Consider the following 14,317-nt stretch of genomic DNA (forward strand, 5'->3'; position numbering starts at 1 on the left):
AGTTCCAAGTGGGGAATAAGATTGCTAATAGCCGGTCACCACTCCAGAACCTTCCCAACAACGAATATTTACGGTGTAGTCTTGGGGCTACTTTATAGATTTCAGAGGCGGACGGAGTGACATTTGCACTTCCTGAGCCTGTGTTGCATTTTAGCCTGAATGTCACAAACGAACCAGCAGACCAGCCATCACCCTGCCCTTTTCTCTGAGTGCCTCAGACAAGCTTTACTCTGCTTTGGTGAAACGGCCAGTGCCAAAGGGAGGTAATAGATCTACTTAATTATAGTCCTTCTTTAAAGAATTATGTCGGTATCAGATGGGAACGTTCTGGCGAAGTTTTTCAGAAAGTGGCTCCTGTTGGAATGAGTCTAGAACCGCAAGGCCTTCTGGCCGGGCTCCCATGGACAGAGTGCAAGGCCTCCTCCCAGGTGCTGGGGCTCATAGAGCGCATGGGTGCTGCTTGCTAGCATCTCTGGTGCTCAGGCTGGGGATGGAGGGCAGCGTCAGGTGGCCAGCAGCCCCGAGGGTCTGTGTTTGACACAGTTCACATCGTGGGGTAACCATGGTCCCTAGCGACAGTCCTGTGCTGCCCGGAAGAATCTGCATCTCCCTGCTGATCCAGGACAGCCCCACTCTTTCTTGGCGCTGCCTGTAGCTTCTGGGCAACGGCCCCAGCAAGCCATGGAAGGATCAGAAACCTAGCCAGAGCAGCTGGAGGCTGGCTGAAGAGAAAGTGGGGCCACATGAAGCACTTTCCCCAAAGAGGGGGGAGGGCACCCATAGGGGCCCCCAGGGGGCCCTGCATGATGGGAGGGGGGATGGAGGACAGGACCCTGCTGCCCAGGAAGCTGTCCTGACAGCCTGTCCTAAAGACTGGAATGTGTGAAGGTGACAACAGTGCTGGGCGGGCTCCGGGCAGCACCAGGAAGAGCCCCTGCGCCTGGGAGTTGCAGAGAGGGGGAGCAGGACCCAGCCCTGCCAGCCGGCCAGCAGGCTGGGCCTGGTGCCCGGTCTGAGGTCCCCAGCAGGGGGGCCCTTCATTGTTCCTGCCGGTAGACCAGACCCTTCTGCTTAGGGTCCAGGGTGGCCAAGAGGGGCCGAGGGTGAGGGTGTGGGAAGACGGTGACTGCCTCCGTAGCTATGGCCAGCCCCAAACTGCGTGGAGGGTCCATCCGGGCGTCCAGCTGCCCCGTCCCTGCAGAGCTGTGCAGACAGCAGTGGAAGGGGGAGCATCTGGCTGCTGGGCACACCTTGCAGTCCAGGGACGTGGACAGGCGGGCACTGAAGGAAGGGGACCATTTCTGTGGAGTCTCTGAAACCATGCTTTCAAGCCAAGCCCTCTGGGGAAAGGGCTGCTGTTTCTGCTCTGAGAACTTTCCCCCACAGCTGACAGTTCAGCCCTACTTTTACCCCCCGACTCTGTTCACCCTTGAGCAAATCTCAGGCTTCTCTGGGCCTCTGGCCTGTCATCTTTGAAACGGGGAGGCGGAAGTGGCCCTCCAGAGTCTGTGTCTCTAGCAGGGAGGATCTGGTGGGCAGCCTCCCTCTTGGGAAGTGGCCGTGCTGCTGTTGGGAAGGCTCTGGAAGGTGAGCTAGAGGTAGGAACAGCAGCTGGCTCCCCGGGGGTCTGTGTAGCGCATGGGCGGGCACATCCCAGGAGTGAGCACCTGGCTGGTCCTCCCATCGCCCAGTCTGTGCCGCAGCGGCCCGAGCCCCACCCGCCCCCACTAGCCCCCAGGCCAGCCTTTCCCTTGCCTGCAGTGGGCCAGAGAGGCAGCAGGAGCGGCGGGAGCCCGCAGGAGAGTTCTCTGTCTGGGAAACCTTTGGAAGTGGCCAGGCTGTGCCCCGGGGGAGAGCGGGCTGCCAGGGGTGGCTGCAGGCTTCCTGTCCTGCAGCGGCGGAAGTGAGGCTGAGATTTGTGGAGGGATTGAGGAGCTGCACGTGGGGCTTAGGGAGGACCCTTTAAGACCAGAGGTTCTGTGATGCTTAAGGCAGCATTAAGGGCTTTGGTGTTCGTTCTGCTAGCGTCCCAAACCAGAGCGCATGTCCGAGAGCCGAAGGAGCACTTCAAAGCTGTCATTTCATTTGATCCTCCCGGCCCGCTCTCCGTCTCCACCGCGTAGGCAGGGCAGCGGGGCAGAGGTGGCGGCTGCAGAGCCAGAGCTGGGCTGCGCGCCTCCGGCCGTAGCTCTGCTGTGCACACAGCCGCGGGGGGCTGTCGCTCTGCTCCTGACCCTCAGCGGTTTCGTCTTCCCAGTGGGGGGCTGCGATGGAGCAGTTGTAATGATTGAGCACCCGGCACGGTCTAAGCCAGAGTAAGCACTGGGGTGTCCCGTGCCCACGCCCGGGCTCTCCTGTGCTCTGACCTCAAGCCTGTGGCTCTGCCTGCCAGCCCGTGGCCCTGTCTATAAGCCAGGCCTGGCACTGGCTCGTCCCGGAGCTCACTGGGATCCCTCAGTGGCCCACTCCCCCTGCCTCCTCCATGCCAGGCCTTGCTGTTTGCCAGTTACTGTCTACACACTGTCCATGTGTCCTGTTAGACGCCAGGCCGCTGTCAGGGACACCAGGGAGAGCAGGTGGGCCCACGGCTTTCATGTTCAGGAACCCGGCCTCGGCTCAAGAACTCCGCTCCAGCATGATGTTGGCTCGGAGCTGCTCAGCTCGGGCTCTTCAGCCTCCTGGCCTTTTGCTCTTCCTGATGGCCTTTCAGCAGATATGTGGGGAGAGTGCAGACCTAGAGGCTTACAGATCCAGGTTTAGACCCTGGTGGAGTCATTGGCGTACTGACTTCGGGCAGTCAGGTCCTCAGTCTCCCCTTCTCTAAAACGGGACTCATACTAGCTTTGTGGCATTGTTAGAAGGACAACCCAGGGCCTGTATGTCAAATTGGTTATGGGCTCAGCTATTTCTTTGCTGTCAAATTTCCACCAACCTCACATTTTTCGGATTCTATAAAGGCAGAGCTTAAGCTACAACCAGACTAATTTTACTTTCTGTTCATTTACTTACTCACTCCTTCATTGATTCAGCACCCAGTCTGTGATGGCTGGTGTGTGGAGTGACACGCGTACGGAGAAAATCAAGACACAGTGTCTCCCACCACCACCCCCCCCCCCAACACACACATACAAGGTACTCAGAGCCCAGTGGGAGAGACACATGGCCATGATCATAGCCCTGTGTGGCATGGGCTGTGGCAGGGGTCAGGGGATTGCAAGGCATTATGGGAGTGAGCATCCTAAGAGATGTACAGGGAAGGCTTCACAGAGGAGGTGCTCTTCGAGCTGGGTTTGGAAGATATGTAGGAGCCCAAGTGGAGAAGGGAAGCAAGGCATTTCTTCTGCAGAGAAAATAGCATCGGAAGTGGAGAGCCAGGGGTAGTAGTGACTAGAGGTTCCTCATCTGGCACTCACGTGACCCCTTGTGCTATGCCTTGGGGGGGTGTACTGAGCTGAGGTAGGACTCTTCCCCCGAGAGTTTTCTTCCTGCTTCTCTAGCACTGTGTGTGTCGCAGGCCCCACAGGCTGATGCTGGAATCAGGCATCCTGATCCCGGGGCTAGGGGATAGCCCAGACATGGGGCAAGGAAGGGGGTATCTGTATGTGCTGGACTTTGGGGACAGCCACTGGCCAGGCCTTTCAGGACTCCTCCTCCTTCCACATTCAGACCCACCCTGCCCCTAGCCTCAGAGTTTCCGATGTGGGCAGTGTTCCCCTGTCGGTTCTGTTCCGAGCCCACTTCCTTTACCCACCCAAGACCCGAGACAGATGTGAGGGCTTGCTGGACATCCCCATGCTTTCGAGAGAACCATCCCGAAGCCTCCCTCTGTGCTGGCTTGTCATTGTGGTCCTGTCACGTGGTTCCCACCCCCTCACCTTATTTAATGAATATGTTATTTTTTTTCCTCATCAGATCCTTTCCACAGACTAATCCTCTTGCTTATATTCTGTTTGTCTTTCTTCCCTCCTCCTCTCTCTGGTTCCCCTCCTCCTTCTCATAGACTGACCCTTGGTTATCGTTGCAGAATTATGGCAGCGGCATGAGACCACCACCCAACTCCCTCGGCCCCGCCATGCCCGGGATTAACATGTAAGGCACAGCTGACCCCACTGGTGGCACAGAGCCTGCGGCTCGCCCCGCCCTCTGTCACTCCCCGAATGGCCGGTGAATGATGATAATTCTGGGCACCTCTCTGGACGTCAGTCCCCTCTGCAGTGGAGTGATGTCAGAGACACTGCGATAAGAGCTCCCGTGCCCTGCATTGGGCTTATCCTCTTTGGCTGTGGCTCAGAGCCTGCCGCAGGCATTAGACCCCCCACTCTTCCTAATAATCTTGTGAGGTGGTTATTACCCCCCACTTACACATGAGGGAACTGAGGCCCAGAGAGGTGAAGTAACTTGCCCGTACTCACACAGCTCTGAGTGACAGGATTGAGACTGAACCCCTATACAGTGCTGCTCTAGTGCTTTAGTGTTTCTTAACCCCTCCTTGCGGGGACAGATCCCTGGGAGAATCTGTGGGTTCCCTTCCTGGGAAAATGCACACAGGAGATTTTATATACGTTACACATTCTCCGTGTGATCTATAGGAGCTTGTAGTTCTCCACTCAAGGAGCTGCACTTTGCTCCCCGAGAACCAGATGGTGTGTAAGGCCCTAGGACTGTGGAGGACTTCCTGTTAGTGATGTCAGCCCTCTCGTTCTGGCCCTGCTGGCACCACCCCCTTGGGGTTGATAAGACCTTTTTCATTGTCGTCCTCTTTCTCTCTCTCCCTCTCAGGGGCCCGGGAGCTGGCAGGCCCTGGCCAAATCCTAACAGTGCTAACTCAGTGAGTACCCCAGTTGGATGGGATGGTGATGGTGGTGTTTGCGAGGGAGGGGCTCCTAGGGTACAGGGTGGTCTTGTCCCCAGGTTGGAGGTGTCATGAGAGGCAGGGTTGCGGCAGGACTCTCCACCCCCGCCCCCTGATGCCTGCAGGGACGAATGCTGCTATAAGTGAGGCTTGGAGTAAGGTGCTGCGGCCTTCAGGGATTCGGCCCCAGCCCAGCCCATTGCTCTGCAGAAACCCTGATGTGTGAGCCGAGGGGGCTTGCTCAGAGACCACTCTCCACGTAGAAACCCCTGGGGATCCCCTCTTCCCTGGCAGGGCTGGCTTCTCACACCCAGAGGAACAAGCTGGGAATGGGCTCCACACAGAAGGCCACGGGGCTGGGGAGAAGCTCTTGCTTTCCTGTCCTCTTGACCTGGAGGACCTCCCATGTCCACACCCCCTCAGAGCTCCCTGCCAAGGCTCTCGGGATCAGTTCAGTGTGGGCACTGGGCTTTGTTCACACCCCTGGCCGTCCCAGGGACACTAACCAGGGGGTCCCACAGCCTTCCCCAGCAAAAAGGGGGTGTGTCCCCAGGTGGATTTGGAAGCCCAATGACATTCTTTGAGAGGAAGTGACTCTGACACGTGGCTCCCCCACTTCTTGTTTTTAGATTCCATACTCCTCCTCATCACCTGGTACCTACGTGGTAAGTATGTGTGGGTTTGGAGCATTGCGTGTCACAGCCCACATGTGGCTGAATGTGCGAGAGAACTTCTCCAGGGTCTCTGTTTCTTTCCCTTGCACAACACATTCTGGGTACAAGTTCCAAACTATGCTAGAACCTGCTTTATCTGTACAGATACCTGCTGTATTCAGGTATCTGTACCTTCTAGTGGCCCAGAAATCCCCCAACAAGACCTAGAGTTGGGTCCCCATCTTGGGGGCTGCCCAGTGGCCCAGCTGGCTTCCACCACAGGCCTCTGGTTCCCTGCATTGGTGTGTGTGTGAGCACATGTGTACACCCACAGCTGCCTCTGGGTCTGGAGAACGATGGGGATGGTTGGGGGGCTGTAGACCAAGTCCAGCTCTCCCAAGGCTTAAACACGTGTGCCCTGCTTGAGCTTTAACCAGAGCTAACACCGGGCTGGGCCCTGGGCAAGCACTTGTCTTTGATGTCACTGGAGCTCAGTGGCTTCTCCCCACCTGTATCATTGTCATGGATATTTGATGTCAGTTTTATCTCCCTTCCAGGGACCTCCTGGTGGTGGTGGCCCCCCAGGAACACCCATCATGCCTAGTCCCGCAGGTGAGAAGGCTTGGGGAGAGGGTACCATTAAGATCATAAGGGGTCTTGGAGGGGCCCAAATGCCAGGCCTAAGCTCACCAACTATTCTTCTTGAGCAATGTTTCCCCCACCAGGTACCTTGGCATTAGGGATTTAGGAGGCAGGCGTCCCCTGGTGCCACTAACCTGCCCTGTGGCCTCAGCCAGGCCACTCCTCATCTCTGGTTAAAGGATGGGGCTGTGCAGTGGGGAGGGAGATCCAGGAACGAGGGTTCTCACTGTCCTCGGCTTGCACCAGTTGGTAAGCACCAGTCCTGGCTGTGCATTTCTCTAGATGCCTGAAAAGGGGCTTTGGAATTTCTGGCCTCCTGGGACCAGCACTGTGTAACATGATGGTCCCTCAAGAGTTCCCAGAGCTCTTGGCTTCCGGTCATCTATGCAGGGGATGGCTTCTCCCTCTTTCTTTGATCAGAAGAGGGCATGCGTGCACACATGTGGGCATCTACACACACGCATACACACACAGCATCATGTTTGTACTTCTTTCACAGCTAAGAACACCCTTCCATCTAGAAGGGATTCCACAAACACCTTTACCCACCCAAAAAATAAAATAAAAAATAAAAAAATAAAAATAAAAAGTAGTTGGATTTCTGTCTGAGGAACAGGGTGCCTGCTCCTGATACAAACATGTTAGCTGAATTTCTAAGGAGACTTTTCTGGGAGACAGATGGGTCCCTCTGTTCCCAGACTCCTCAGCTCCCAGTAGCAGGGAAGCTGCTAAGCTGCAGTGGTCAGGCTGGCAGCTGTGATGTTCAGCTCCCGCTCTTGCTCCCTCTTTCTGCTGCTGCATTTTTATGAGCTGCATGACCTACATTCAGACTGGGTCACATTAAACCACTCCATATGTTAATTCGTCTCCAGCCCCCTCCTGGCCTCTCCCTCCTGTCCCATCAGCTGGGCAAGGTGGCCCCTGGGTAATTTGTGGCGTTTCCCTTTCCCCGATTTGATTAAAACTGCTGGGTGGGATTGGGGGAGAGCGCAGGTGGTGGTCTGGCTGTCCCTCATCGTCCTCCGCAGTGTCTGGGGAGCACGTTTGGTTTGGGGTGGGGAGATGAGAATTCAGATCCCCCACACACACACCCACACGCCTTGCCACATTCACACTGTTGTCCAGACATCCTGGAATTCTTCGTTTCAGGGTTGAGTGGTTTTCACAGTTGAATTTTCTGTGATTAAAAACTTTGTGAATCTTCATTAAATACAAATTAGCCAGAAAATGGTGGTACTTAGAGGAGATTTTAGGTGATAAAATACAAAAGAATGAGTTCAAGTGCCACGAGTTTGTTTTAATTAAGAAATGAATTAATCACCCCGACTTGTGGGTTTCCACTGTTCTACAGATTCAACAAATTCCAGTGACAACATCTACACAATGATTAATCCGGTGCCGCCTGGAGGCAGCCGGTCCAACGTAAGTCCGCTTTCTAATAATTTACATATCAGATACCATAACAAATCATAATTAACTTCATCAGCTGAGGGGAAAGCAAGTTTAATTGATTTCAGCCATTTGTTACCAAAGATGAATAAAATAAACCATCAGAAAAGTGATTTAACTCTTGGGCAACTCGGTTCCCATTTCGTAGCTGGGAGAGAAGGGGGTAGAGTGATGTCCTCCCTTCTGGTCAGAGTGGGGTGCCTGGCCTCACTGTGGGGGTTGCCACTGCTCTGGAGTGGGGTGTCGGTTTGGGAAACCACTAGGCTGCGGGTGGCCTGGGTCACACCATCCCTGCTGATGGGCTGTGCCGCCCCCCGGCCGCCCTTCAGCCTCTCAGGTCTGGAGCTGTGGGTTGCTGGAGCCCATCTGGGGTCCCGTCTGCCCTGTGCCTCTGGCCCCTTTGGGAGCCCCAGGACTCCTACACTCTGCATCATCTTGGCCTCTCCTTGTGTCACTGCCTGGCCTAGAGGCCACTCCCTCCCCCCTAGGCTTCTCCAAGCCCCAACCCTCAGTGATATCGCAGCTCAGACTCCACTTTATCTGATTCTTGCTCACCCACTCCCCTCATGTCTGCTGCCTTGTGCCAGGTGGCCCTTGGCTCTGCAGCTGTGGCCTGTCTCCATCTCCCAGGTGGGAGCTCCCTGAGGGCAGGACTGCTCTGACCCACGTCTACAGACGGCTCCTCCTCCTAGGTGGGGGAGGTGAGTCCCGCTGACCTTGCACTCAGGGAACTTACTACCTGGAAAGGAGGCCGCTGTGTGACCAAATGCACAGTCTGGACTGCAGAGCCAGAGGGTGGACTTGGGGTCCCAACATTATTCGGGCCTTTTGGGGTGCTTTGTTTGGTTTTGTTGGTTTGGGTCCTGATAGGACCGGTGGATCACTCACCATGCTCAACACTGCCTGGAGGCTGTCCCATGCTGGACACTGCACATGTCTAATCCTCTGGCAGCCTCTGAAATGAGGCTTCCTGGGTGCCTGCTCTATGCAGAGAGGGACCTGAACCAGGGGTCATGTGATGGAGAGGGAGGGGAACTGCACTCCTTAACCCTTGCTCCGCCATCCCTGTCCCTCTCCTGGGCAGCCAGCATGCTAGTCATCCCTGCCTCTCATTAGGGTGACCGACTATCAGGTTTAGCACTAAAAGCTCAGTGTTCAGGACACGACTTCCCAGGACACAAAGTCCGGGGTTTTGACAGTAACTTCAGAAGGCTGGGTGCCAGAGTGTAAGGCCCTTACTGCAGCCCCAGAGCAGGGGACTACGCTCAGGGTGTTCAGCGGCAGGTGGAAACGGCTCCCCCGACCACGGATGCCAGCGCTCATGGCCTGCAGCTCCTGGTAGGCTGGCCACATCATGGCACCAAGAGGGGTGGGGCTCGAGTGCACTAGGGTCAGGGCCCTGACAGGGTCGGCCTCGACTCTGCCTGCAGATCAGCTGCTCGGCCCCGTGTCAGGATTGCACGGCCTGATTTTTCATGCTGCAAGCCAGGGGCACCTTGTCTTCTGGGCCAAGGGGCTGGAAGGGAGCAGGATGGCAGCACTAGCGCTGCCCGGGCCTCACTGGATTGGCAGGTGCCAGCTGTGGGGCGGGGGGGACATGCACAGTGGACTGGGGAGAGGAACCATTGGAATGGAGGTGCTTGGCGGGGGGCATGACCAGGGGGACAGTGGCCCCGGATTTGTGCCGGCACAGCCCTCCAACGACACTGCCACCAGGCTGTCCCTGCTGCAGTTCCCTGAGCTCAGGAGGCCACGGTTCCGGATTCGAAGGCTGCACCCAAGTCCCGTGTGGTGACAGAGGAGGGCATCTTGATGTCGAGCTAGCGGGAGCTTTCTGCAGCCAAGTGGTGCCTCACATCACGGTGATGAAAACCTGTTCCTGGCTCTTTGGTACTGACTCAAAAGCTGGAGCTTCACCTCGTCGTGTTGATTTCTACCATGATCTTAGTGAAACTGCAGAAAACAAAGCAAAGACGGTTGTTGTTCTGTCCAAACACAAGCTAGACTTGGCCCATCTGTCTGCATATTGGGCAGACAGCACACGGTTAATTTGGCAAATTTCATTTGGCATCTAAACTCCTTACCTGCTGACTGTCCCACCCACCGTGCCCTCAGCACTGCTGCAGAAGTACGGCTTACTTCCTTGTGAGGCCAGGCTTTCCTAATGAAAGATTTTTGGTCACCTGTCAATCTCCTCAAAATGCGCAGATACACTTGGGGCTTTTTGAAGGCGGAGCCAGACCCAGACACCTGCCTGCACAGTGGCCAGAGCTAGTGCTGGCCACAGGAAAGGTGCTGAAAGCTCGGCCCACTGTGACGTCCTCCTCTCCTGGGAACCATGTTGAGGTGAGGGCGTAGAGAGGAATTACAGTAAGGTAGACGTGTCTATGCTGTGGCTTTAGAACTGTTGGGTGATCATTTCAGGGGGCCACCGGGAGCCTAGAAGAGGATGGACAGACCACACCTGAGCCATGAGGGGCCACTGAGGGGATTGGGTCAAACCCCATTGGCCAAAGTAGTGACTTGGTTTTGAAAATGAGATTGCCTGAGAACTCAAAACCTGTCACCAGCAAAGGGCAGGGCTTTCTTGGCTTCTTTTTTTTTTTTTTTTCTTGGCTTCTTGATTGAAACTGTAACTTACTTGGAATCCATCTTGGATCTCACAAGGTAACATCACCTCTGTGCTTTAAACTGTTTTCCCTGAAAGAGAGAGAGAGACGCTTAAGTAAGGACGAGATCCACGGTGCTTCAGAATGCTTAGAAATGATGGACATTTGAGACAGGACAGCCTGTCTCCCTAAACCAGCCCATAGATACAAAGTGTGATGCACCTCTTAGGAGAGCTCGAAGTGAATTCCTGCAGGCTCCAAAACCTGTGCAAATCCGTAAAATCCCAAGTACTCTGTGCACAGATGTGTTTGTGGAGAGGGTGTTTCCGTGTTCCCGTGTTGGACTGACGCCAGGGCCTCATAAGAGCAGAGTGGCAAGTCACAGTGATTTTTGCATTTACCACTATATAAGAAAATTAACAAGCATGGGCTAGAAGCTGCTGGCAATCCAGAGAAGTACTGGTGGAAAAGCAGACAAGAGCAAGGTGGGTCCCCGGCAGCTCCACCGCAGCCTCCGGAGAAAACTGAGCTCGGATTCATGTTCTTGCTGTGTCTCTTCAACCTAGCCTGGTCCCATCTGGAAATGTGGCCTCAGGTGCCACCTCTGTTCCCACGTAGGCTTCATCAAGCTGGACAAATGTCTTCCTTGAATGGATTATCCAAGACATTTACCTCACAAAGAAACTATGTTAGCTACCTCTTTGTGTAAAACTTCTTTCTAATCTTAAAAAAGGGGGGGTGGACAGAGCAAAAATGCCCTATTATAGGATAGAAAGAAATGCAATTTTTTAAAAAAGATTATTTACTGGGGCACCTCAGTGGTTTAGTCGGTTAAGCATCTGCCTTCAGCTCGGGTCATGGTCCCAGGACCCATGGTCCCTAGGATTGAGCCCTACATCGGGCTCCCTGCTCAGCGGGGATCCTGCTTCTCCCTCTCCCTTCCCATCATCCACTTATGCTCTGCTCTCAAGAGCAAGTAAATACAAAATCTTTAAAAAAGATTTATTTGAGAGAGCCAGTGGGCGTGTGGGAGCAGGGGGAGGGACACACTTCCGACTCCACTGAGCATGGAGCCGGACTCGGGGCTGGATCCCATGACCCTGAGATCATGGCCTGAGCCGAAATCAAGAGTAGGACGCCTAACTGAGCCACCGAGGTGCCCCAAGAAACATAATTTTTAAAAATCAAACATAAGCAATATCTGTTTCATCAGTCCATTGCGTTTAGCCTCTAAAAAAAAAAATCTTATATTTGTGTATTTTAAGACTACATAGTAATATAGCCTACAAAATTTAAATATCCAATAAAGAGCTCAAATAAATTACTGTATTAGAGAATAGAAACATTATAAAACTGTTACGTTTTTCTCACACAAACCATTCATTTAACTAATCCTCTATCCCCTGCTCCCGTTAACTAGCCTTATTATGGCTTTATTGAAATAATAGCATTTATGTGGCAAAGTAATACAGAATAAGCAAGTGGTGCAGGGAGAGCTGGCTATCCCCAGGCAGGTGCATGAGCCGGACCGCAGCTTCACGCCAAAACCCAGAATCAGCGCAGAGTCGACCCTCCATCTGCCTGCCGGCGCTGAAGCCATAAAAGGCTTAGAGGAAGAGAGGCGTCAGTCTTCGTGGCCTGCGTGAAAGCAAAGCTTTTTTACCTGTGACACGGAAAGCACCAGTGACAAAAGAAAAAAGCAAATAAATTGGGCTTCATCACGATATAAAACTTCTGCGCTTCAAAGGGACACCATCCGGAAGGCAAAAACACAGCCCACAGAGTGGAGAAAACATTTGCAAATCACATATCTGATGCAGGACTTGAATCCAAAATAGGCAGAGAACTCTGAAAACTCAGTAGTGAAAAAACCCAATTTTAAAAACGGGCCAATGATCTGAACAGACATTTCTCTAAAGATGTACCAGTAGCCAGTAAACACACAGAAAGGCACCCAGTGTCGTGGTCGTCCGGGAGATGCCACCAGCCCCGCGTGCCCCTGCACGTGCTCCCAGGGATGACTGGGGACCGAGGCTGGGAACCAACCAGGCCCGGTAGGGGAGAGGCCGGCGAGACCCGGGGGCGGGGGTGGGGGTGGGCGGGCTCCTCCCCTGCTGGTGGGAATGGAAAATGATATAGCTGCTGTGGGAAATGGTGTGGCGGTCCCTCAAAAGGCTACATGGGGCCACCGCGTGACATGGGGCACCTCCACTCTCGGTGGGTCTCTGCCCGTGGGAAATGACCACATATGTCCACAGAGTAATCCTGTTCAATATTCAGAGTGGCGGTACTCACAACAGCCAAAGCATGGGGACAACCTGAACGTCTGCTGCTGGAGTAGACAGATAAAGTGCAATCTCTCCATACGGTGCGACGAGATTTGGCCAGAAGGAGGAGTGAAGGCCTAATTCGTGCCCCAACACGAGTGAGCCTTGAAGCCGAGCTGAGCGAAGGAAGCCAGCCACAGAGCTCACAGAGGATTCCACTTACGCAAAAATGTCCAGAATAGGCAAATCCATAGAGACAGAAAACAAATTAATGGTTGTCTGGGGCTGGGAGGCTTGCAGCAGGGTGGGGAGTGACTGCTAATGGGTCAGGGCTTCTTTATGGGATGATGAAAAGGTTCTAACGTGGATTGTGGTGATGGTTGCCCGACTCTAAATATACGAGAAACCACTGAATTGTATGCTTGAAGTGGGCTGATGGTATGGTCTGTGAGTTACAGCTCAGTAAAGCTGTTAAAAATAATATCCAAGAGGGGCGCCTGGGGGGCTCGGTCAGTGAAGCATCTGCCTCTTGATCTCCGCTCAGGTCTTGATCTCAGGGTCATGAGGCTCAAGCCCGTGTTAGGCTCTACACTGGACATGAGGCCTACTTAGAAAAAATTAATAATAAGAAAACACAATGATCTATAACCTCAAAATCTTTAATACACATGCACACACACACACATGCACACAAACATGTAGTTGTTTATAACATTATCGTGCTTGGGGATTGTGTGGTCATTGGGTTGTCCCGAGTTGACTCCCTATAAAAAGTCACCCTCGTCCTCGTCTCATTTGAATTAATAAGTATGAAATTTGTTGCCAGATATCAAAAATGTGGCCCTGGGAAGCCTCTGGGGAGGGGGAAGCCAGGAGGCCAGGAGGCTGCCGCTGTGGTGGAGGTGGCGGGTGGGAGCCCCTGCGGTCTGGGCCCCCTGCCCCTTGTGCTCCTACAGGCCCCCTACCCAGAACGGCTTCCGGGACCTGCCCAAGTCCTACCCTGATGACTTTGGCCCTCGCCCTGCAGCGGGTCTGACTTCTCTGCCCACCCCCCCCCCCCCTCCCCCAGTGCCTCTTCCTGAAGCTGTGGCCGTGCCTGGGCCTCGGCTCCCTTGGGAACTCACCCGTCTGTCCCTGGGCGTCCCTGGGCGTCTGTAGCTGTGGGTTCCTCTTCCGGGCCTAGCTGAGCAGTGACTCGCTCTGCGTCCCCAGCCCCCAGCATAGGCCAGATGCCAGACAGTCCTCCGTTCTGCGGTGTCCACCTCTCCCCTCCCCAGTGTCCCTTCATGACCCAGTGATGGGACCTCTGGCCTTTGGTTGCTGCTTTTCTGAAGTGGTTTGATAGTTCCCCTCGCTGGGCTAGGGCCGATCCCGCCCCTCAGGCCTTCTGCTCAGGGATCAGTGGCCCCTCTGCAGTGTCCCCAGGAGAGAAACCCTCCCTTGCCCTGCCTGACTGCTCCCCTCCCCACCCCCCAATCTCTCAGTAGAGCTGACGTCCCCTCCCCCATGGAAATCCTTCATTTCTCAGGAAGCAGCATCCATAGGCTATGGAAAGGCCCAAGCCCCTGCCCCTGCCCCAGGCCCCTGTCCCAGTTCCTCCCAGCCCCTCCCAGCTCCTCTGGACGGGGCTCCAGCAAAGCATTTCCCTGTTTGCTCTGCTTCAGTTTCCTTATCTGTAAAATGGGGAGGAGAAGCATTAATACTTTTGGTCCCCGGCTTGGTATCCTCACGTGTCTGTGTGTGTGTGTGTGGCGGCGGGGGGGGGGGGTTCTGACCGGTAGGCCATATGCTCCACTCCAAGGATAGAGCACAAGTCCATACCTGTCCCCGTATGACTGTGTGACC

The 14,317-nt window shown here is 54.5% G+C and overlaps 1 protein-coding gene and 1 long non-coding RNA gene across 8 annotated transcripts in view; one reads left to right on the forward strand and one right to left on the reverse strand.

Annotated features, from left to right (window-relative positions):
- Window positions 1-14,317, forward strand: part of SSBP3 (single stranded DNA binding protein 3) — a 164,342-nt gene that overhangs the window by 146,692 nt on the left and 3,333 nt on the right. For 4 of the 7 annotated variants that reach the window (XM_025427714.3, XM_025427717.3, XM_025427720.3 and 1 more), the window contains 5 exons: window positions 4,001-4,089; window positions 4,780-4,828; window positions 5,482-5,517; window positions 6,063-6,117; window positions 7,499-7,569. In XM_025427714.3, coding sequence (XP_025283499.1) covers window positions 4,001-4,089; window positions 4,780-4,828; window positions 5,482-5,517; window positions 6,063-6,117; window positions 7,499-7,569 — 300 coding nt within the window. The remainder of the gene's footprint in view (window positions 1-4,000; window positions 4,090-4,779; window positions 4,829-5,481; window positions 5,518-6,062; window positions 6,118-7,498; window positions 7,570-14,317) is intronic. The other 3 variants (XM_025427716.3, XM_025427718.3, XM_025427721.3) reach the window with 1 other exon arrangement.
- On the reverse strand, window positions 9,722-13,615 carry LOC118354775 (uncharacterized). Its single transcript, XR_004815856.2, has 3 exons — window positions 13,597-13,615; window positions 10,238-10,296; window positions 9,722-10,035 (listed from the first exon to the last, which is right to left on the reverse strand). It is a non-coding gene; the product is annotated as an uncharacterized LOC118354775 (long non-coding RNA).

The sequence above is a fragment of the Canis lupus genome, chromosome 5 (assembly GCF_003254725.2).
Source record: "Canis lupus dingo isolate Sandy chromosome 5, ASM325472v2, whole genome shotgun sequence".
In the NCBI taxonomy this organism is placed as follows: Eukaryota; Metazoa; Chordata; class Mammalia; order Carnivora; family Canidae; genus Canis; species Canis lupus.